Source organism: Rhamphochromis sp. 'chilingali' (genome assembly GCF_963969265.1).
Source record: "Rhamphochromis sp. 'chilingali' genome assembly, chromosome: 14".
NCBI classification, from domain to species: domain Eukaryota; kingdom Metazoa; phylum Chordata; class Actinopteri; order Cichliformes; family Cichlidae; genus Rhamphochromis; species Rhamphochromis sp. 'chilingali'.
Genome location: NC_137941.1, coordinates 10,839,362 through 10,860,423, shown reverse-complemented (window position 1 = coordinate 10,860,423; position 21,062 = coordinate 10,839,362). Strand labels below are relative to the sequence as shown.

Sequence of the window (21,062 nt, the reverse complement as noted above, 5' to 3'; positions counted from 1 at the left end):
GGCTGCTGCTTCAATCATGAAACTGCTTAATGATCAGCTGATCGGCTTTTCTGTCGCGAGTCCGTCTCTCTGGTTTGTTTTTGGCCCACTTTGCACCAGAAAGAGGAAACCAGCGGCTGAACAACAGCAGCACGTTTAAGCTTGATCAGCTGTTGTTAGAATTTATTTATTATTACTTTCTACTCGAGGATCTTTTTCTACGTAGCTGACGGCTGGTAACTGTGCAGGGGTGGATCTAGCAAAGTTTAGCCAGGGGGGCCGATAGGTCATGAACAGGGAAAAGGGGGCACAAAGACATACTTTTCTTTCTTATTCTCATTTAAAATGTCTAGCTTTTAATAAATAATTATCCGAATCTTACACCCAAAGTTTTAATTTGATGTAAAATGAATAGAAGTCAATTACTGTATATAGTGACTATTAAGTCTAATATATATACCCTAGTAAGCTATAGTACTTTTTCCTTTGGGAAGGTACCATCTGTGCAGTCTGCAATTTTGTTGAAGAAAGATGTTGAATCTATTTAATATTTCTTGAAAAATAATTGATTTCTGTGCTTTTTTTTTCACACTGCATCAAATTAAGGTTGATTACGTTGATTAAGCATCATGAGGTGGAGCGTGAGGGGTGGTTCCCTATTTTTTATTTATTTATTTTTGTTGTTGCTGGGAGTTGGAACCCTATTAGTTAGGTTGCTTAATATTTATGCTAAGTACTCTTTAAAATACCAGAATAGGGAGGATGGTGTAGGTTTAAGTTTATTAGATTGATCAGTATTGCTGAACTATGAAATTTTTTTTTTTTGCATACAGGTATAACAGAATAGCTTTAGTGTAGTTGTTGTTTTAAACTTGAGTATGAACTTATACAAAATGCAGCAAGATATTAAAAAAAAAACAGTTTTGTTGATTAAAAAACACTATATCGGATTCATATCGGTATCGGCAGATATCCAAATTCATGATATCGGTATCGGTATCGGACATAAAAAAGTGGTATCGTGCCATCTCTAATATAAACATATTTAAATTTAAAGGAATTTGAAATGTGCATTGTGCCTTGGTTTAGAGTGTCTGGAAGTTGTGATATGATGTGATAACATTAGGTGGCTGCATTATAATGTGAATGTATAATATTGTTGTCAGGCCTCTGTGTAACTGTAGGAGAAAAATAGTTTGATAGAAACAGCATTAGAATAGAATAGAATTATCCTTTAATTGTCCCACAAGGGGAAATTTGGTTGTAACAGCAGCCAGAAAGACACATATAGAAACAAACAGGACACAGAACAGAAACATACACTCATCCCTGCTGGACAACATCTCCCACCCCATGCAGGAGACTGTGACAGCACTGAGCAGCTCCTTCAGTGGCAGGCTGCGGCACACACGGTGTGGGACGGAGAGCTTTCGCAGGTCTTTCCTCCTCACTGCTGTCAGACTCCACAACAAAGACTTTAACTGATCAAACACACACATCCACACACACTGAGTGCAATACTCTTTTTCTGACAAAGTTGTATTTTTACTCAGTTGTATAAAGCATTTGCATTCTATTTCTATCCTATTGTATATTTTATTCTATTTATTGTACTGTATATAGTATTTTATTTTATTCTATAATTAATGGGAGGTGAAGAGGGACAGCAGACATTAGTCAGGTACAGACGCAGCAGCTCAGTGCTCTGTTATGTTGTTATTTTAAAAAGGTAGATGTGCCCTCTGATCATGGATAATCAGTCTAATGAAAGAAGTTTCATTCTGTCAGGATTTAATGAGATAATGAATTTCACAGTACCCCTCTTCTCAGTTACTTTACTGTATTACTGTGTGATTTTGTTCTTCAATATTTCTCTTGTGCTGCTCATTGTCTTGGATGAAAGCCTCCATGAACCTATGTACATTTTACTGAGCAGCTTCTGCATTAATGCACTTTATGGAACCACAGGTTTCTACCCAAAATTCCTTTCAGATTTACTATCGTCTTCTCACAGAATCTCCTATGAAGGGTGCCTTTTACAAGGTTTTATCATGTATTCATTTGCTTGCTGTGATTTGTCTATTTTAACTGTCATGGCCTTTGACAGGTATCTGGCTATATGTCGACCTCTGCACTACCACTCTTTCATGACTAAGAGGAGGCTTTCACAGCTGGTGTGTTTCTCCTGGCTGACACCTTTCTGTCTTTTTTCCATTAATGTCCTGCTTACAGCAAGACTCAAGTTATGTGGTATAAACATTCAGAGAGCCTTATGTCTAAACTGGTTAATTGTTAAACTTGCTTGTCCTGAAGCTGACACTTTTCCAAATAACATCAGTGCATATGTGATAATTGCCATTTGTTATTTTCATTGGCTTTTCATAATTTGGACTTACATATATATTATTAAAACATGTGTGAGGTCCAGAGAGGACAGAGTAAAGTTTACGCAGACCTGTGTGCCCCATCTGACTTCTGTGATCATAAATTTCACTTTAATAGCTTTTGATTGGATGTACTTGCGCTTTGTCTCCAGAGATTTACCCCAAAGCCTCCAAAACTTCATCACTCTTGAATTTGTCATCATCCGTCCAGTTATGTATCCTCTCATGTATGGATTTAATCTCACCAAAATACGAAACAGAATCTCGAGTTTAATTTATTTGAAAGGGAAATGATTTGAATTCAAAAATATTCAAAACAGATGCAGCAATATAAATACAAGTCTTTCTGAAGGCACTTGATTCAGAAACATTTAGTCATGTTTGCCTTGTCTAAGGCAAACATATATTTGGACTAGACTAATTTTACTAATATTCTTTGTTATATTTGTCATAATATTACATATATTTGTTATATATGTCATATTTGCTCAATCCAGCACGAACGTTAAATGAAAACAACATTTTTTTTTCATTTTTTTGACTAAGAATTTCATTTTAAAAAGGATTCTGCATGAGTTTTTAAGTACTGTTGTAAAATTCATCTATATACCATTCAGAAATCATCACAAATTGACATTTCATTACCTTGCCTTGCTGTGTCTTCATGTTCAAGGTAGATTAGCTGATATATGTGCAAGTTGATTAAACAGGTTTATTTCAAAGTGTTTTAGGTTTAAAGTAAACAAAATATTGTATGAAATATTCTGTTGTAAAGGGCTGGTTAGTGCAGGCATCCCTGTGTGTTACATCTCAGTTTATCACAAAGGTCAGTTAACAATGCTTAATCTTTCTTTTTTTTCAATAAACACGTTACATGTATAAATATAAGGATCAGTGTTATTAGGCTGTATTTTTTCAGTAGTATTTATTTATTTATATAGTGTTTTTTTTATTATTATTTTGGAAAAATAGTAATAGTAATTGAACTGTTACCTACTTTTATTTGGCTTTTTTTTTTGTTTCTAAATTTATATGTAAATTTCTCTCTGTACATTAATTAATGACACCATAATTCTGTACTTTTTGAAATCTGATCATATATCCCCATTGCTTGACATACTGTAGTATTTACTACTTTAAAAATTAAAGTTTTGTTTAGCATATCAAGCATAAAATTGTGCTGTTGTTGTTTTTTTGAAGTTTTTCAATCCCATAGCATAAAATTAAAAAAAAAAACAACAACAACAAAAAACAATGCAATAATAGTATTTTAACAGTAACTCCCTTCTCTTCTATTCCTTCCTCGCCTTAACTAGGAAGGAGGCTCTCTCAGCTGGTGTGTTTCTCCAGGCTAACACCTTTCTGCCTTTTCTCCATCAATGTCCTGCTAACATCAAGACTCAAGTTGTGTGATATAAACATTCACAGAGTCTTGTATCTAAACTGGTTAATAATTAAACTTGCTTGTCCTGATGTTGACACCTTTAGAAAAAACATCAGTGCAAATGTAACACTTATTGTTTATCTGTGTCATTGGCTTTTTATAATTTGGACTTACATATATCTTATTAAAACATGTGCGAGGTCCAGAGAGGACAGGTTAATGTTTATGCAGACCTGTGTGCCCCACCTGATCTCTTTGATGACTTTCTTGTTTTTTCTTGATCCAGTGTACATGATATCTGGCTCTACACGTTTACCTCAAAGCCTCCAAAACTTCATCACTATTGAATTTCTCATCATCCCTCCAGTTATGAATCCTCTCATATATGGATTTAAACTCACCAAAATACGAAACAGGATATTGGGTTTATTTTATTTTAAAAGAACTTCAAAATTAAGACTTTCTTGTTCACCAAATAAAAATAGACCAAACTAAAATTTCAAAAATGTACATTATTATCTTGTACATGACAGCAAATGAAGGCATCATAACATTAACTATAAATGCACCAAGACAACCAAGTCTCAGTAAAAAGCATTATTGTTTACTTAAATTTGACCTTTAGACTATCAAAGATCTAGACAGCTTACACATATTTTACCTTTTAAAAATTATTGTTTTTTGTTTTTTACATTTTTTCAGATGTAAACTAAAATGCATTTCCACTTCTGGTTTTAGGTTTAATCCAGGTCATCTTATCGTTTGAACTTAAGGTGTCATAATGCCATATCTCTAACACGTTCCATTAAGATGTAAATTGGTCAATTTATTGTCATTTACAGTAAATAGGTTTATGTTTCTCAAGTAACAGACTCATATTTATATCCTTTTTTCAAGCATAAAATGTCTGAGTCTCATGAGTGACGTGTATACTGTGGCTCAAAGCTTAGCCAGTTTTTCGGGTGCCTCTGTAGTCTCGCTCATGATGATGGTGATGGGGGTGTGTACTTCTCTGCACCTCCGGAAGTCCACTATCAACTCCTTTGTCTTTGCGACGTTGAGGGTGAGATGGTTGTCTTGACACCAGTGGGTCAGGGCGCTGACCTCCTCCCTGTAAGCCGTCTCATCACCATTGGTGATAAGACCCACCACTGTAGTGTCGTCCGCAAACTTCACAATGATGTTGGAGTTGTTAGTGGCTGTGCAGTCGTAGGTGTAGAGTGAGTACAGGAGAGGGCTCAGTACACACCCCTGTGGAGCACCAGTGTTCAGTGTGACGGGGGATGAGGTGATGCTGCCCAGTCTGACCACTTGGCGTCTGTCAGACAGGAAGCTAAGGATCCAGCTGCAGAGGGAGCTACTCAGTCCTAGATCCTGCAGTTTCCTGTCCAGCTTCGAGGGAACGATGGTATTGAATGCTGAGCTGTAATCTACAAACAGCATTCTCACATACGTGTCTCTCTTCTCCAGGTGTGACAGGGCAGTGTGTAGTGTCAGGGCTATGGCATCATCAGTGGACCGGTTGTGGCGGTATGCAAACTGTAGAGGGTCCAGTGAGTCGGGTAGTGCAGAGCAGATGAAGTCCCTGACCAGCTTCTCGAAGCATTTGCTCACGATGGGGGTCAGGGCTACAGGTCGCCAGTCGTTCAGTGAGGAGATGGTGGAGGATTTGGGTACAGGGACGACGGTGGCCATTTTGAAGCAGGCTGGGACTACAGACAGAGAGAGGGAAAGGTTGAAGATGTGCGTGAACACTCCAGCCAGCTGAGCCGCGCATGACTTGAGGACGTGGCCGGGAATCCCGTCCGGACCTGTAGCTTTGCGTGCATTCACCTTCCTGAAGCACTTCCGCACATCCTCCTCAGACACAGTGTGCGCACTGATGTCATCCGTGGTGCGCACACTGTCCGGTCTCATGGTGTTCGCTGTGTCGAATCTAGCGTAGAATACGTTTAGATCCTCACACAGAGAGGCCGTGGTCTGCGGTGTGCTGGTTTTCCCTCTAAAGTCTGTGATCGTGTTTAGTCTCTGCCACATACTCCGAGAGTTGTCAAACTGTTGCTCCACCCTGTCCCTGTACTCACGTTTGGCTGCTTTGATCGTCTTCCGGAGTTGGTAATGTGCGTGTTTGTAGTCCGATGTGTTCGCGGAGGCAAAGGCGGTGCTCCGTGCCGTGCGAACATCTCCGTTAATCCAGGGTTTTTGATTTGGGAAGGATTTAACTGTTCTGGATGGGACGACATCTTCCACGCATTTCCTGATAAATCCGCAGACTGAGTCTGTGTACTCATCAATGTCCCTAGCAGCCACGTGAAACATTTCCCAGTCCGCGTGATCAAAACAGTCCCGCAGCGCAGACACTGATTGGTCCATCCAACAGTGCACCGCCCTCCGGGTTGGAGCTTCCTGTTTCAGCTTCTGCCTGTAGGCGGGCAGGAGCAGGATGGAGCGGTGATCTGATTGGCCGAATGGGGCGTGGGGGAGGGCTTTGTACGCATCCCGGAAAGAGGTGTAGCAGTGGTCAAGTAGCTGGTCTCCATGAGTGTTAAAATGGATGTGTTGGTGGAGTTTGGGTGAGACTTTCTTCAGGTTTCCCTTATTAAAGTCTCCGGCTGTGATAAACGCTGCCTCTGGGTGTGCGGTTTCCTCGCTGCTGATCGCGCTGTACAGTTCCCTGAGTGCTCGGTCAGTGTCGGCTTGTGGGGGAATGTAAACAGGCGTAATAATCACTGCTGTAAATTCCCTCGGTAGCCAGAATGGCCGGCACTTAATCATCAGGATTTGACCGGGTGCACGTTCGCATAATCACACCAGCTGTTGTTGATCATGAAACATACACCACCGCCTCTGCTTTTCCCAGTAAGATCCTGTGACCTGTCCGTGCGATGCACGGAGAACCCCGGTAGTTGTATTGCGGAGTCCGGTACCTTGTCCGATAGCCAGGTTTCTGTGAGGCAGATCACGCAGCAGTCCCGCATATCTCGCTGGAATGAGATCCGTGCCCGAAGCTCGCACAGCTTGTTCTCCAGAGACTGCACATTAGCCAGTAATAAACTGGGTAACGGTGGTCTGTTAGTGCGCCGTCTCAGTCGAACCAGAACGCCAGATCTTCTCCCTCTGCGTCGGCGTTTGCGGCCTCCAGGGCCAGAGAACAAAGGCGTCTCAGGTGAGATGAATGGGGGGTCTGCAAACGGAGCGTCCGTGTTGCAAAACTTGAACTACGGAAAGTTATAAGAAAGACCGTCTTTTATGTCCAGTAAGGTTTGTCGGTCGTACACAAGGAGACATGTGCTACTCGCGAAAAAATGAAGGAAAAGTAAAATTAAACACAGAAAAAAGCTGTTGCTTGGGGGAGCTCGCGACGAGGCTGCCATACTCGGCGCCATCTTGACTCAAAAAAAAAAAAAAAAAAACCTGACATGATGTCTATATTTAACAGAATATCAGTTTCACAGTTTGCAAATTAATTCAAAGACAGGGGAAGAAAGAAGTGATTGCTTAGTAGGTTATAGATTCATGCTGCTTTAAAACTACCTTTTTTCCACAGAGCTGCTGTTAAAAAATAAAGGCCTGACAGTCAAGGCTGGACTGGGACAAAAAATCGGCCCGGGCATTTTGACTAGAGACCGGCCCACCAGGATAAAGATTGAAAATGTGACGTCATTCAGGGGTAAAACCGCAAAGGATTCTGGGAACTTGTGGCAAGAGGTACTAGCGCACGCAGGCTTTCAATTGAACTCAGTTACACAGCGATAAAAAGAAACACAAAAAATGGCAAGAAGCTGTTGTATTATTAACTGCAATAGCCGGTCGCATGACAGCCACGGGAAGCCGATCGTTTTTGGTTTTTTTTATCGGATTACATCGTTGAAGAGAAATTTTTTAAGCCATGTTTCCGAAGTAAGAGCCGACGGATGGTCTGGATATACCAAATATAACATCCCAGAACACTCCAGCTCACATGTTAGTCTGCTCCAAGCATTCCCACAAAGGTCAGAGTTTTGTAGTAGTTAATACGTCATTTTTCTTAACATAATTGGTGATATAGGTTACAAGCAAGTCTGGCGCTGAACAGAAATTGTCGCTCTATGCTCCTTTATTTATTGTGCATAAATAGTGAATTGTCCTGACACAATATTGCGTTTCGCTTCTGTTATTATGGTACATTGACAAAAACATATACTTTTATTCACAGGATAAAAAAGTTGTTTTGTATCACTAACTGTCCAGTGCGATTACAGCATACAATATTATTGCCACTACTAATTAATTACCGTTGAGCTCAAAGGTTATATTAATAAACGGTTAACGAATGTGTATTAATGACGACGATTTGTGAGACTGGTAAACTTACCTTTGTTCGTACGATGGTCTGTCGTTCTACACGGTGCGTTTCAAGGCCCTGTACCCATCCATCGGTAAACTGTACCTGGGCTTGTTGCAGTGACATGAAGTTACTAAACTTCATGAGTGTATGCACTCACTCCAAGAACCGTATAATTATAAATCTGCGCGTGGTGAAAGTTGGGCAGCACGCTAACGTATTTTGTCCCTCTGCGTGCTCGTAAGGGTCTGACCCTTTCACTCCTTTGATTTTTTCCTCGTATCTTTTCTTTGTCTTTTCGTCGAGTCTGTCTTTGTACGGACCGGCATTGTTCTCCTTTTGTTTTGTACATTCCTTTTTTGTGCGGCAAAGAAAAAACAAGAAGGTATTGGAACCGGAGAATGAACGTTTTGCGGTGCTGCAAATGCTTGCATTTGATGCGGTACTTGGATTGTTTTGCCACTAATTCCCGGCATGCAATGCGCGAAAATCACGTGATTGCTAAACAAGGGGGCGGGTGCATTCGGCCTCCTCGGCTGTAATTGGTCCAGCCCAGAGTCGATCATGACCAATTGGCCAATCCAACACCTTTCATTATATATACCCTTCCTAAAAAAAAAAAAATCGCGAGCGGCCCACCGGGCAAGTGCCCGGTATGCCCAATGGCCAGTCCAGCTATGCTGACAGTACTATATACACAGCAAGTGTGTTTTTGTTTATGAGTTGGCACCACAGATTGTGCAAGGTTCATGTTAGCACAGAATTCTGGGCCCTATGTATAAACAGTCTCTATATATGTGACACAATGTGATGTGTGGAAGGAAGAGAGGACTCAAACTCAGGACTCGCAGGCTGGTGAAGGATGTGGATGATGTTTGTTGTGAAGCCAGGATGAACAGAACATGAGAAGACGGACTGAATATACCAATTGAATAAATGAATGAAGGAGTGAGGGAGTGAATTAATAAATTAATGGTTGGCTGGCTGACCGGTGTAGGAGTGTTTAGCTTATTTTAGAGTTTAGAAATGTGTTAACATAGAATGTAGTACTATTGTAGAGATACTGACACTGCCGTCAATATAATAAAGGCCTCACTGTGTCGTGAACTTAGGAGTAGATTGTAGGAGACCCCTCCCCCACTTGAACTGTGAAAGTAAAACAGAGAGGAGTGAATGCTGAGTGGAAATTCCCCAGAGAATGTTTGGGTGCGGGTCTCAACATTTGTAACTGGATAACTGTGGTCTGGAAGGGACATGGTTTTATGACCTAGGGAGTCACCTACACCCACAGTGTTTTAACTGTCACGCACACACATCCACACGCACACTCACTCATGTGCACTCACACATCCACACGCACACTCACTCATGTGCACTCACACATACACACAGGTATGCGTACACAGTCACACACGAGCACTCACATAGACACGTGGGAACGCGCACATGTAGGCATTCATGTGCTCGTGCACATAGACACAGACACAGAGTTTGCAGCACACCGTGGGGGGTTTTATGATAGGGTCGCCCCTACAAAACTGTGTTTCACAGACAAAGGAGTGAAGATTTTTTGCAGAGGGACACACGGGCGTCGTCTTCCCTTCTAGAAGTGCATGCTTAAATGAAGATGAATAAAGATGAATAAAGGTTTTGTAAAATGACTACTGAGTTCCGGTGGCGTCTCTGGAAGTTTCGATGAATAAAAGAACTGGGGTAAAACTAATTTCGTAACAGTTTTGGTGCCGAAACCCGGGATTCGTTCGAGGCCCAGAGAGGATGAATTGGCAGAGCTGAGATCGTGAAACGAGGCGAACAGGTAAGCACGACCTAATTATTTTCGAACCGTGCATATTGTCCATCCATCCATCCATCCATTCGCTTCCGCTTATCCTTTTCAGGGTCGCGGGGGGCGCTGGAGCCTATCCCAGCTGTCATAGGGTGAAAGGCGGGGTACACCCTGGACAGGTCGCCAGTCTGTCGCAGGGCTAACACATAGGGACAGACAACCATTCACACTCACATTCACTCGCACATTCACACCTAATGGCAATTTGGATTATCCAATTAACCTATCCCCACAAGCTGCATGTCTTTGGACGGTGGGAGGAAGCCGGAGTACCCGGAGAGAACCCACGCAAACACGGGGAGAACATGCAAACTCCACACAGAAAGACCCCGGCCTGATGGTGGAATTGAACTCAGGACCTTCTTGCTGTGCGGCAACAGTGCTAACCACCGTGCCACCGTGCTGCCCTGTGCATATTGTTTAAAGCCTAAATTATCTGTTCGCTAAGTTGAATGTATCTCAGTGTAAATAATAGCATCGGTGTTTCATCCGTGGCGGTGTGTGATCCGTCTTTAGTTATTAGGAAAAAGTGGCAGTGTGTGATCCGTCCCCGTGCGTTAAAGCAGGAAACTTGTGTTACTATTAGTTAGAAAGCGGGGCTGAAAGGTCTCGTCGCCAGCTGAGGGCTGTGTGTGTCACGGGTTTGGTTACCCCACCTAGTCTCGGACGCGGGGCTAGGACCTGTAGGCAGGAGATCCAGGGTGGTGACCTGGGGATTCGTGGCTCCTTAAATAACTAAGTCGGGGAGAGTTCCCTGTCACAGTCTGAAGTATGCATAAAAGCAGGATCGGTTGCTTTCGCCGGTTAGATTCCGAGCTGAGTGTAACCAGTGCCTGATGCAGAAGGAGGACGGTGTAGTGTGTGTGAAAGTGCCGTTAGAGTCGGCGTCTTGTCTGAAGTACGGGAGTCAATTAAAGTAACAAAAAGAATTTGTGTCTAAAAGTGTGTATGGTGTGCAGAAATTGCGGCAGGAGACCGTGTCGCGAATTGTTGCAAACTGTGAAGTCAATTGGGGGTTTTAATTTGGTTTTATTTTTATGGGGAAGAGAAACTGCGGTATCCAGTCTGTGGCGCATTTTGAATAATTCGTGAGGAAAATGTGGCGCGATCTGAAGATCGTGAGCCTAAATTATCCTAGTTAGGTTGAGGTGTATAAGAGTGGACGGCACCCGCTCTTTTTTCTGATTAGGGCGTTGTCCTGAATCAGCAGAAGTGTCTCGCAGAAAGTTTGAATGGGACTGCTAGAAGCATGAGGTGTGTGTGAGCCAGCCTCGAGGGGCGGGTTCACAGGTAGAACGAACGGAGAGTAAAATGTGCGTGTGTGTGAGAGAGAAAGAAAAGGTGAGGGCTAGTGACCAGCCTGTGAGTGTGTGTGAATTGATGACAAAGAGGGAGATAAAGTACATTAGTTGATTTTTTGTGAAATAATAAATAGTCAAGAAATCATAGTGATCAAATAGGAGAAAAATGAACTAAAGTAAATAAAAAATAAACAGTGGATTAGTGTTAAAGTAATGATAAATAAATTGATAAAATTAACAGTGCCATTTAAAGGTGATCAAGTACTCAAGGATGAATGGAGAATTTGATTGTTGACGGTATGAGAGCTGTTGGGGTGAAAGGAAAATGAGGTTGGAGGAGTGAGTTAACAGGTTAATGTGTGGGTGTAAAACAATGGGGTAATAAAAAAAGAGAAAGAAAATCGTGAAAACAAAGAAAATAAAAAGTGTGGAAGTGTGAGTGGGAAATTGTCTCCAACTGGGGGAAGCAGTGACACTACAGGTCACCTTCTTCCCCTGCTGGACACAAAAGAAAACATAATTTGGAGTGTTGTGGATGAAAATAATTAACAGCAACATCAAGAAGGTTTTTGTGTTTGCGGTTAAGACCAAATAAAAATTTCATTTTTGGGGTTTAAAGTCAGTAGAGTTCAAAACAAAATAAGTAGAGATGTGTTGCTTTAGGAGTGATGAAAACATATGCAGTCACAGTGAATAATGAAAGTCTCTCAGTCTGTCGATTACAGGTGGGGAACGGACCTGGATCAATTCTCCATGGGCAGCAGTCGGAAGAAAATTATAGGTTAAAATTATTAGAAAAAAAATAGAAACACCCAGCCAGAATTTTTGGCTGAATTGTTTTGTAGCTTCCCGTTCTCATCCTGAACGAGCAAGCTCCAGGGAAGCTAATCTCTCCCTGAAGACACAGAGTGCAGTTTCAGAAGCACGAGCATGAACATCAACAGTGGACAGGAGTCCAAGAGACAATACCAGAGTTCTGAGCAGAGAGTTCCAGCAGCACTATGGGCAAACGGCATCAGAAAGAGAAGACCCACCATCTAGATTGGATGGAGATGCGTTTCCAGCAAGCTGCAACCTCACTGTGTGTGAAGGACTTTTGAGAAGACTGTCTGAGTTTGACATTTGCCATGTTTGGAGTGAGATGGCAATGAAAGGGATAGTGGGACAAAGAGATACACGGGACAAAGCTGAAGAAAACTGACTGCCATTGGACTGAAAAGTGGGAGAGAAGAAAAGGAGCAGAAGAGGGCTGAGGCTGCGGTTTTAGTGTGGGGAATCAAATTGGGTTAAAGCATCCGGGGAGACAAGCGACTGCCTGGAAGTGGAGGATTGACACAGTGTCCAGACCACCACAAAAGGGGGAGGAAGACAAACACTGAGGTATGCAAGTGTACTGTTAGAAAAATGGAAAGGTGACACCACACATGCAGATAATATGCACCAGAGATAACAAAAAATCATACACAAAGTGTTACACATTAAAAGATGGTATTTGTAGAAGGGGTTGACAACACTCAGCGTGGTTGCCTATGGTAACCTGCAAGCATTTGGGGTTTAGCTGTGCCTGCCTATGACAGAGTTTTTCATTTAGATGTTTCTGAAACAAAATTTGGAGTGAACGGAGTTTTGTTTCAGAAAAAAGGGGAAAGGTACATAAAAGGATACATAAAAACAGAAAATGTATTAACCCGACTAACACACAGACACACACACACGTAATGAAGATCAAACACAATTTTAAGTAGGTGACACTGTTACCGTCATCCTGTCTGGTTTATTGAGTGGGTTGAGAACTGATACATAGATGACTGAATTTGTATTATTTTGGGGAACATGATAGCAGGGGTGAACAGAATCCTGCAGCCAGAGTTTAAATGAGTGAAACTAGCAGATTTTTTGGGGGGTTTTTTGTTTTGTTTTGTTTTGTTTTTGTTTCTGAAGTATGGGGAAGGTTTTACCATGGCACCATGTTTTAGATTTGGTGTTTTCTCACCTATAAGAGAAAGAATATTCTGTGACAAGTCTTAAGACCGGGCTTCTGTATTTTTTATTTTCTTTTGTTTTTCAGTTTTATTTGTCATTTTTCAGTTTATTTTTATTTTTTGAACAGTGCACTGATTTCTGTTTGTGAATCTCTTTTCTTTAAGCAGATCTGCATGTCGAGAATTAAAAGTGCTACACGTCGTCGAGAAAATTGTTGCAAGTGAGTTTCTCCACATTAAAATGGGCTCTGGAGAAAGCCACTTATTTGGGACAATTAGAAAATGAGAGTCCCTGCCTAAAAAGGATTCAGCGTAGTAATCCGATCTAAAGTTCTTTTCTTTTGAAATGACGTCATTTTGCTGAGAGTGGAAACTAAATGCGACGATAGGTTCCACTATCAGCAAAGAAAGAAAGAATGGATGAATGAATGAATGGAAATAAAAACAAACTGACTGACTGGTAAAATCTGACAAGACTTGACCACGACTCAAGGTTAACCTCCACCTAGACAGGATAAAAGGGTGGATAAATTTATCTGTTTCCTTTTACAGGAGCAGAAAGATGACAGCAACATCTGAGGTTGTGTGACGGTTTAACCTTTTAAATTTTCTATGTTTGTGAATCTACCAGGGGTGTGTTGCTCACAGAAGTTACTGTGAGAAAGTGTGTACACACCTGCGCAGCGCTAACATTTGCATTCTCTTTTCTACAGCATTACAGTTCTTCATGTGATTTGATGATGTGATTTCTAACAGAACAATTGGTGGATGTTTGTTTCTCTACTACAGGTTATGAGTTGGTGATGCTGTTACACTGTGTTGTTGGGAAAATGTTGAAAGTTACTTTGACGATGTGAATAATGTGAGAAATTTCCTGTGTTGAAACCAGTGTCATTCTTTTTACAGCAGGCTTAATTTTATGGCCTTTTACAGCACCTCTGGAATGTGGATGGCCGACGCCTGCCCACCACACGATCCATGTGTGTTGCTAATGTTTGTTTTTTCTTTAAGAGTGCATGTGGAGGATTCAGCAGAAGCGGACAAGTGACATGAGAAAAACAAATAAGGGATGCAGTGTTTATGGAATAGTTGAATATGGGCTCATTAGCCTGCCACTATTGAACTCATAGTGATAAAATGGGTGGAGTGACATTGTTTAAGGAAAGTCACAGATTAAATTATGGAATAAATTGGGATGATTCATGATTTGGGACAAATTATGGTAATAATAGTGATTTAATGATTGGAGAAAACCTGCACATGATACTTGTCTGTTATGCTGAGTACTTTATCACTCTTATGATCTATAGTTGGTTGCAAATGTGAAGTTTGATTTAACAGATTTGTCTTCCAGGTTATAGGCTCCAGGTGGAGCTGGGAATTAAACAAGCTTAACATGTGACCGCTGGTTAATGTTTTTACACAGGGTTACAGGTTGGAGTATGGCTGCTCCAAGTGGGAAACCCTGGAGATTGTTTTAGAGAGAATGTGCAACATTCTTGTGCATGTCTCATTGGGGAGTTGACACATGGTGAAAGCCATGAGGCAAGAGGAGTGTTATTTTTTCATCTGTAGATGTCGTGAGGTGCCATGACGAGAAGGAGTGGCTGAGAGGATCGTCCAAAAGATGGGAGCTGAGGCCAGGAGAGAGGCTTCAGGAGGATCAGAGATCATCTTCAGCACAGCAGACATCACACAGAGAGCTGTGCTGCTGAGCTTCCAGGAGATCAAGAGGAGACTTCCCACAGCAAGATTTTAAATAAAATGAAAGATTCAATGTTGACGCTGAGGAAGACAACTAAGGTGTATGACGTGCTCTGCCTTAAATCTTCAGCAGCGTTGGAACATGAGAACCTGAGGGATGGAGAGAGCGTGCCAAGCTCTAAAAGTGACAGCGCAGAGGAACTCCAGCGATGGAATTGTGATTCTGTGTGAGGCACAAATACTAGGAGACTGGGAAATAGTTGACACCACTTTTCCCAAGGATGAAGATCACCTAAAGTGTGTCACTTTGCCATGCAGATTTGATGCTCTGCAGAGAAGCCTTCTGTGAGGGAGAGATGTAAACAGACGAGCCTTTTATCTACATTTAATTTATGTCAACTTCTCTAGGCTGGTTGAGGCGGAATTGGAGAGAAACGGTAGTGTTAGGTGTGACTGTGGTTATTGTAACTATGATTTTTTTTTTATAAGTGAATTGCCCAGAGACAGACCTGAATCCATTCCAGCGACTCCAACGTCACAGGCCACGGTGAAGCAAACCAAACGTAGTGAAACAGGTAAATCAGATGAGTGTTTTGATTATTATGGCGGTATAGAGTTGGACTACGTTAAAGGGTCCACAATCTCGTATACATTTGATCTTTGTGCTGTCATTAAATGCAAGTGCTTGCTGAACAGTTGAGTCCAACATCTTTAATGGCAGTACAAAATCGGATGGCGTTAGATATGTTGTTGGGAGAAAAAGGGGGCGTTTGTGCGATGTTTGGGGATATGTATTGTACTTTCATTCCAAATAACACAGTTCCCGACGGCTCTGTGACCCGAGTTCTGGAAGGCCTAAAGATTTTGTCCACCGCAATGTATGAGCATTCGGGATTAGATGACCCGCTGGAAGCGTGGATGACCTCTGTCTTTGGGCAATGGAAAGATTTCATTATGTCAATTATGGTTTCTTTGTCTGTTTTTATTGCAGTATTAGTGACGTGTGGGTGTTGTGTGCTTTGTATCAGAGCCTTGTTCGTAAGACTCATCAATCGTGCTGTGGGAGAATCTGATACAAAGGCAGACACCATGATGCCACTTTTGGGAAATGGGGAGTCACAGTATGAAAACATTATGGTGAGAGATTTAGTTTAGTTTTATCTGCCATATGGCAGATAAAAAGGGGGATTTGTAGGAGTGTTTAGCTTATTTTAGAGTTTAGAAATGTGTTAACATAGAATGTAGAACTATTGTAGAGATACTGACACTGCCGTCAATATAATAAAGGCCTCACTGTGTCGTGAACTTAGGAGTAGATTGTAGGAGACCCCTCCCCCACTTCAACTGTGAAAGTAAAACAGAGAGGAGTTAATGCTGAGTGGAAATTCCCCAGAGAATGTTTGGGTGGGGGTCTCAACATTTGTAACTGGATAACTGTGGTCTGGAAGGGACATGGTTTTATGACCTAGGGAGTCACCTACACCCACAGTGTTTTAACTGTCACGCACACACATCCACATGCACACTCACTCATGTGCACTCAGACATCCACACAGGTATGCGTACACAGTCACACACGAGCACTCACATAGACACGTGGGAACGCGCACATGTAGGCATTCATGTGCTCGTGCACATAGACAAAGACACAGAGTTTGCAGCACACCGTGGGGGGTTTTATGATAGGGTCGCCCCTACAAAACTGTGTTTCACAGACAAAGGAGTGAAGATTTCTTGCAGAGGGACACACGGGCCTCGTCTTCCCTTCTAGAAATGCATGCTTGAAGATGAATAAAGATGAATAAAGGTTTTGTGAAATGACTACTGAGTTCCGGTGGCGTCTCTGGAAGTTTCGATGAATAAAAGAACCGGGGTAAAACTGATTTCATAACACTGGATGGACTGAACTGAAAACACACATGAGGAATGGACGGAATGACAAGACTGGGAACTGAGGGCTTAAATACACAGTGTGGAGTTGTGATATGATGTGATAACATTAGGTTGCTGCATTATAATTTGAATGTATAATATTGTTGTCAGGCCTCTGTGTAACTGTAGGAGAAAAATAGTTTGATAGAAACAGCATTAGAATAGAATAGAATAATCCTTTAATTGTCCCACAAGGGGAAATTTGGTTGTAACAGCAGCCAGAAAGACACATATAGAAACAAATAGGACACAGAACAGAAACATACACTCATCCCTGCTGGACAACATCTCCCACCCCATGCAGGAGACTGTGACAGCACTGAGCAGCTCCTTCAGTGGCAGGCTGCGGCACACACGGTGTGGGACGGAGAGATTTCGCAGGTCTTTCCTCCTCACTGCTGTCAGACTCCACAACAAAGACTTTAACTGATCAAACACACACATCCACACACACTGAGTGCAATACTCTTTTTCTGACAAAGTTGTATTTTTACTCAGTTGTATAAAGCATTTGCATTCTATTTCTATCCTATTGTATATTTTATTCTATTTATTGTACTGTATATAGTATTTTATTTTATTCTATAATTAATGGGAGGTGAAGAGGGACAGCAGACATTAGTCAGGTACAGACGCAGCAGCTCAGTGCTCTGTTATGTTGTTATTTTAAAAAGGTAGATGTGCCCTCTGATCATGGATAATCAGTCTAATGAAAGAAGTTTCATTCTGTCAGGATTTAATGAGACGATGAATTTCACAGTACCCCTCTTCTCAGTTACTTTACTGTATTACTGTGTGATTTTGTTCTTCAATATTTCTCTTGTGCTGCTCATTGTCTTCGATGAAAGCCTCCATGAACCTATGTACATTTTACTGAGTAGCCTTTGCATTAATGCACTTTATGGAACCACAGGTTTCTACCCAAAATTCCTTTCAGATTTACTGTCGTCTTCTCACAGAATCTCCTATGAAGGGTGCCTTTTACAAGGTTTTGTCATGTATTCATTTGCTTGTTGTGATTTGTCTATTTTAACTGTCATGGCCTTTGACAGGTATATGGCTATATGTCGACCTCTGCACTACCACTCTTTCATGACTAAGAGGAGGCTTTCACAGCTGGTGTGTTTCTCCTGGCTGACACCTTTCTGTGTTTTTGCCATTAATGTCCTGCTTACAGCAAGACTCAAGTTATGTGGTATAAACATTCAGAGAGCCTTGTGTCTAAACTGGTTAATTGTTCAACTTGCTTGTCCTGAAGCTGACACTTTTTCAAATAACATCAGTGCATATGTGATACTTGTCATTTATCTGTCTCATTGGCTTTTCATAATTTGGACTTACATATATATTATTAAAACATGTGTGAGGTCCAGAGAGGACAGAGTAAAGTTTACGCAGACCTGTGTGCCCCATCTGACTTCTGTGATCATAAATGCCACTATACTGGCTTTTGATGCGATGTACTTGCGCTTTGGCTCCAGAGATTTATCCCAAAGCCTCAAAAACTTCATCGCTCTTGAATTTCTCATCATCCCTCCAGTTATGAATCCTCTCATGTATGGATTTAAACTCACCAAAATACGAAACAGAATCTTGAGTTTAATTTATTTGAAAGGGAAATGATTTCCATTAAGGTTAGATTTCCTTATTTAAAATAATTCAAAAATATTCAAAACAGATGCAGCAATATAAATACAAGTCTTTCTGAAGGCACTTGATTCAGAAACATTTAGTCATGTTTGCCTTGTCTAAGGCAAACATATATTTGGACTAGACTAATTTTACTAATATTCTTTGTTATATTTGTCATAATATGACACATATTTGTCATATATGACATATTTGCTCAATCCAGCACGAATGTTAAATGAAAACAACATTTTTTTCATGTTTTTGACTAAGAATTTCATTTTAAAAAGGATTCTGCATGAGTTTTTAAGTACTGTTGTAAAATTCATCTATATACCATTCAGAAATCATCACAAATTGACTTTTCATTTCTTTGCCTTGCTGTGTCCTGATGTTCAAGGTATATTAGCTGATATATGTGCAAGTTGATTAAACAGGTTTATTTCAAAGTGTTTTAGGTTTAAAGTAAACAAAATATTGTATGAAATATTCTGTTGTAAAGGGCTGGTTAGTGCAGGCATCCCTGTGTGTTACATCTCAGTTTATCACAAAGGTCAGTTAACAATGCTTAATCTTTCTTTTTTTCAATAAACACGTTACATGTATAAATATAAGGATCAGTGTTATTAGGTTGTATTTTTTCAGTAGTATTTATGTATTTATATAGGGTTTTTTATTATTATTATTTTGGAAAAATAGTAATAGTAATTGAACTGTTACCTACTTTTATTTGGCATTTTTTTTGTTTTTAAATTTATATGTAAATTTCTGTCTGTACATTAATTAATGACACCATAATTCTGAATTTTTTAAATCTGATCAAATATCCCCATTGCTTGACATACTGTAGTATTTACTACTTTAAAAATTAAAGTTTTGTTTAGCATATCAAACATAAAATTGTGCTGTTGTTTTTTGAAGTTTTTCAATCCCATAGCATAAAAAAAACAAAAACAAAAAACAATGCAATAATAGTATTTCAACAGTAACTCCCTTCTCTTCTACTCCTTCCTCGCCTTAACTAGGAAGGAGGCTCTCTCAGCTGGTGTGTTTCTCCTGGCTAACACCTTTCTGCCTTTTCTCCATCAATGTCCTGCTAACATCAAGACTCAAGTTGTGTGATATAAACATTCAGAGAGTCTTGTATCTAAACTGGTTAATAATTAAACTTGCTTGTCCTGATGTTGACACCTTTAGAAAAAACATCAGTGCAAATGTAACACTTATTGTTTATCTGTGTCATTGGCTTTTTAGAATTTGGATTTGGATAAAATAACTTCAAAATTAAGAGTTTCTTGTTCACCAAATAAAAAAAGAGCAAAATAAAATTTCAAAAATGTACATTATTCTCTTGTACATGACAGCAAATGAAGGCCTCATAACATTAACTATAAATGCACCAAGACAACCAAGTCTCAGTAAAAAGCATTATTGTTTACTTAAATTTGACCTTTAGACTATCAAAGATCTAAAGACAACTAACACATATTTTACCTTTTAAAAATTTATTATTATTGTTTTTTGTTTTTTACATTTTTTCAGATGTAAACTAAAATGCATTTCCACTTCTGGTTTTAGGTTTAATCCAGGTCATCTTATCGTTTGAACTTGAGGTGTCATAATGCCATATCTCTAACACGTTCCATTGAGATGTAAATTGGTCAATTTATTGTCATTTACAGTAAATAGGTTTTTGTTTCTCAAATAACAGACTCATATTTATATCCTTTTTTCAAGCATAAAATGTTTGAGTCTCATGAGTGACGTGTTTACTGTGGCTCAAAGTTTAGCCAGTTTTTCGGGTGCCTCTGTAGTCTCGCTCATTGTACACTTATATCACAAGGCTAATTCAGAAAATATAACTGACATGATGATGTCTATATTTAAGAGAATATCAGTTTCACAGTTTGCAAATTAATTCAAAGACAGGGGAAGAAAGAAGTGATTGCTTAGTAGGTTATAGATTCATGCTGCTTTAAAACTACCTTCTTTCCACAGAGCTGCTGTTAAAAAATAAAGGCCTGACAGTACTATATACTAGAGATGGACCGATCCGATATTACGTATCGGTATCGGTCCGATATTGACCTAAATTACTGGATCGGATATCGGAGAAAAATAAAAAATGTAATCCGATCCATTAAATATCACGAAAGCACCTCACAAAACTTGCAACACGCCGTAACTCACCTCAGAACGTTAGCATGTCGGAGCAGTATGCATCACGTGATAGAGCGGCTGTGGCATGCGGGACCTGTGGTCTGGATAGCATGTGGAGCTTCGCTAGCAACCTGGCATTTCATCTCCGACAAAGTTATCCCCGAGAGAAGTAAAGCAAGTGTGTAAGTCCATCTCTGAATGTTTGTAAAGCATTCCTGCGTTAAGCTTAACGAGCGACTGCCTCTCGCTCTCCGGCTGCTACTTCAATCGTGAAACTGCTTAAATGATCAGCTGATCGGCTTTTCTGTCGCGAGTCCGTCTTTGTTTTTGGCCCACTTTGCACCAGAAAGAGGAAACCAGCGGCTGAACAACAGCAGCACGTTTAAGCTTGATAAGCTGTTGTTAGAATTTATTTAATATTACTTTCTACACCAGGA

At 40.5% G+C, this 21,062-nt stretch overlaps 2 protein-coding genes across 4 annotated transcripts; both read left to right on the top strand.

The window, feature by feature from the left end:
- Nucleotides 1–1,275: 1,275 nt before the first annotated feature.
- On the top strand, nucleotides 1,276–2,657 carry LOC308409913 (olfactory receptor 10Z1-like; the record flags this gene model as incomplete). The annotated part of the gene is made up of 1 exon (XM_080902910.1): nucleotides 1,276–2,657. The coding sequence occupies exon 1, from the start codon at nucleotides 1,713–1,715 to the stop codon at nucleotides 2,655–2,657; it is 945 nt and encodes a 314-aa protein (XP_080759036.1). The 5' UTR covers nucleotides 1,276–1,712.
- A 6,431-nt stretch (nucleotides 2,658–9,088) lies between these two features.
- On the top strand, nucleotides 9,089–18,686 carry LOC308409377 (olfactory receptor 10Z1-like). Of its 3 annotated transcripts, XM_080902078.1 has the most exons (3): nucleotides 9,089–9,887; nucleotides 9,970–12,598; nucleotides 14,776–18,686. In XM_080902078.1, the coding sequence occupies exon 3, from the start codon at nucleotides 17,515–17,517 to the stop codon at nucleotides 18,457–18,459; it is 945 nt and encodes a 314-aa protein (XP_080758204.1). In that variant the 5' UTR covers nucleotides 9,089–9,887; nucleotides 9,970–12,598; nucleotides 14,776–17,514; the 3' UTR covers nucleotides 18,460–18,686. The 3 variants fall into 3 exon arrangements, with proteins under 3 accessions (XP_080758204.1, XP_080758205.1, XP_080758203.1); XM_080902079.1 differs by lacking the exon at nucleotides 9,970–12,598; XM_080902077.1 differs by having other exon boundaries at nucleotides 9,970–18,686.
- The last annotated feature ends 2,376 nt before the right edge of the window (nucleotides 18,687–21,062 follow it).

What these genes read in the sequence shown, in the direction of transcription:
- LOC308409377 (XM_080902079.1), top strand. Translation starts at nt 17,515, where the DNA reads ATGTGCCCTCTGATCATGGATAATCAGTCTAATGAAAGAAGTTTCATT.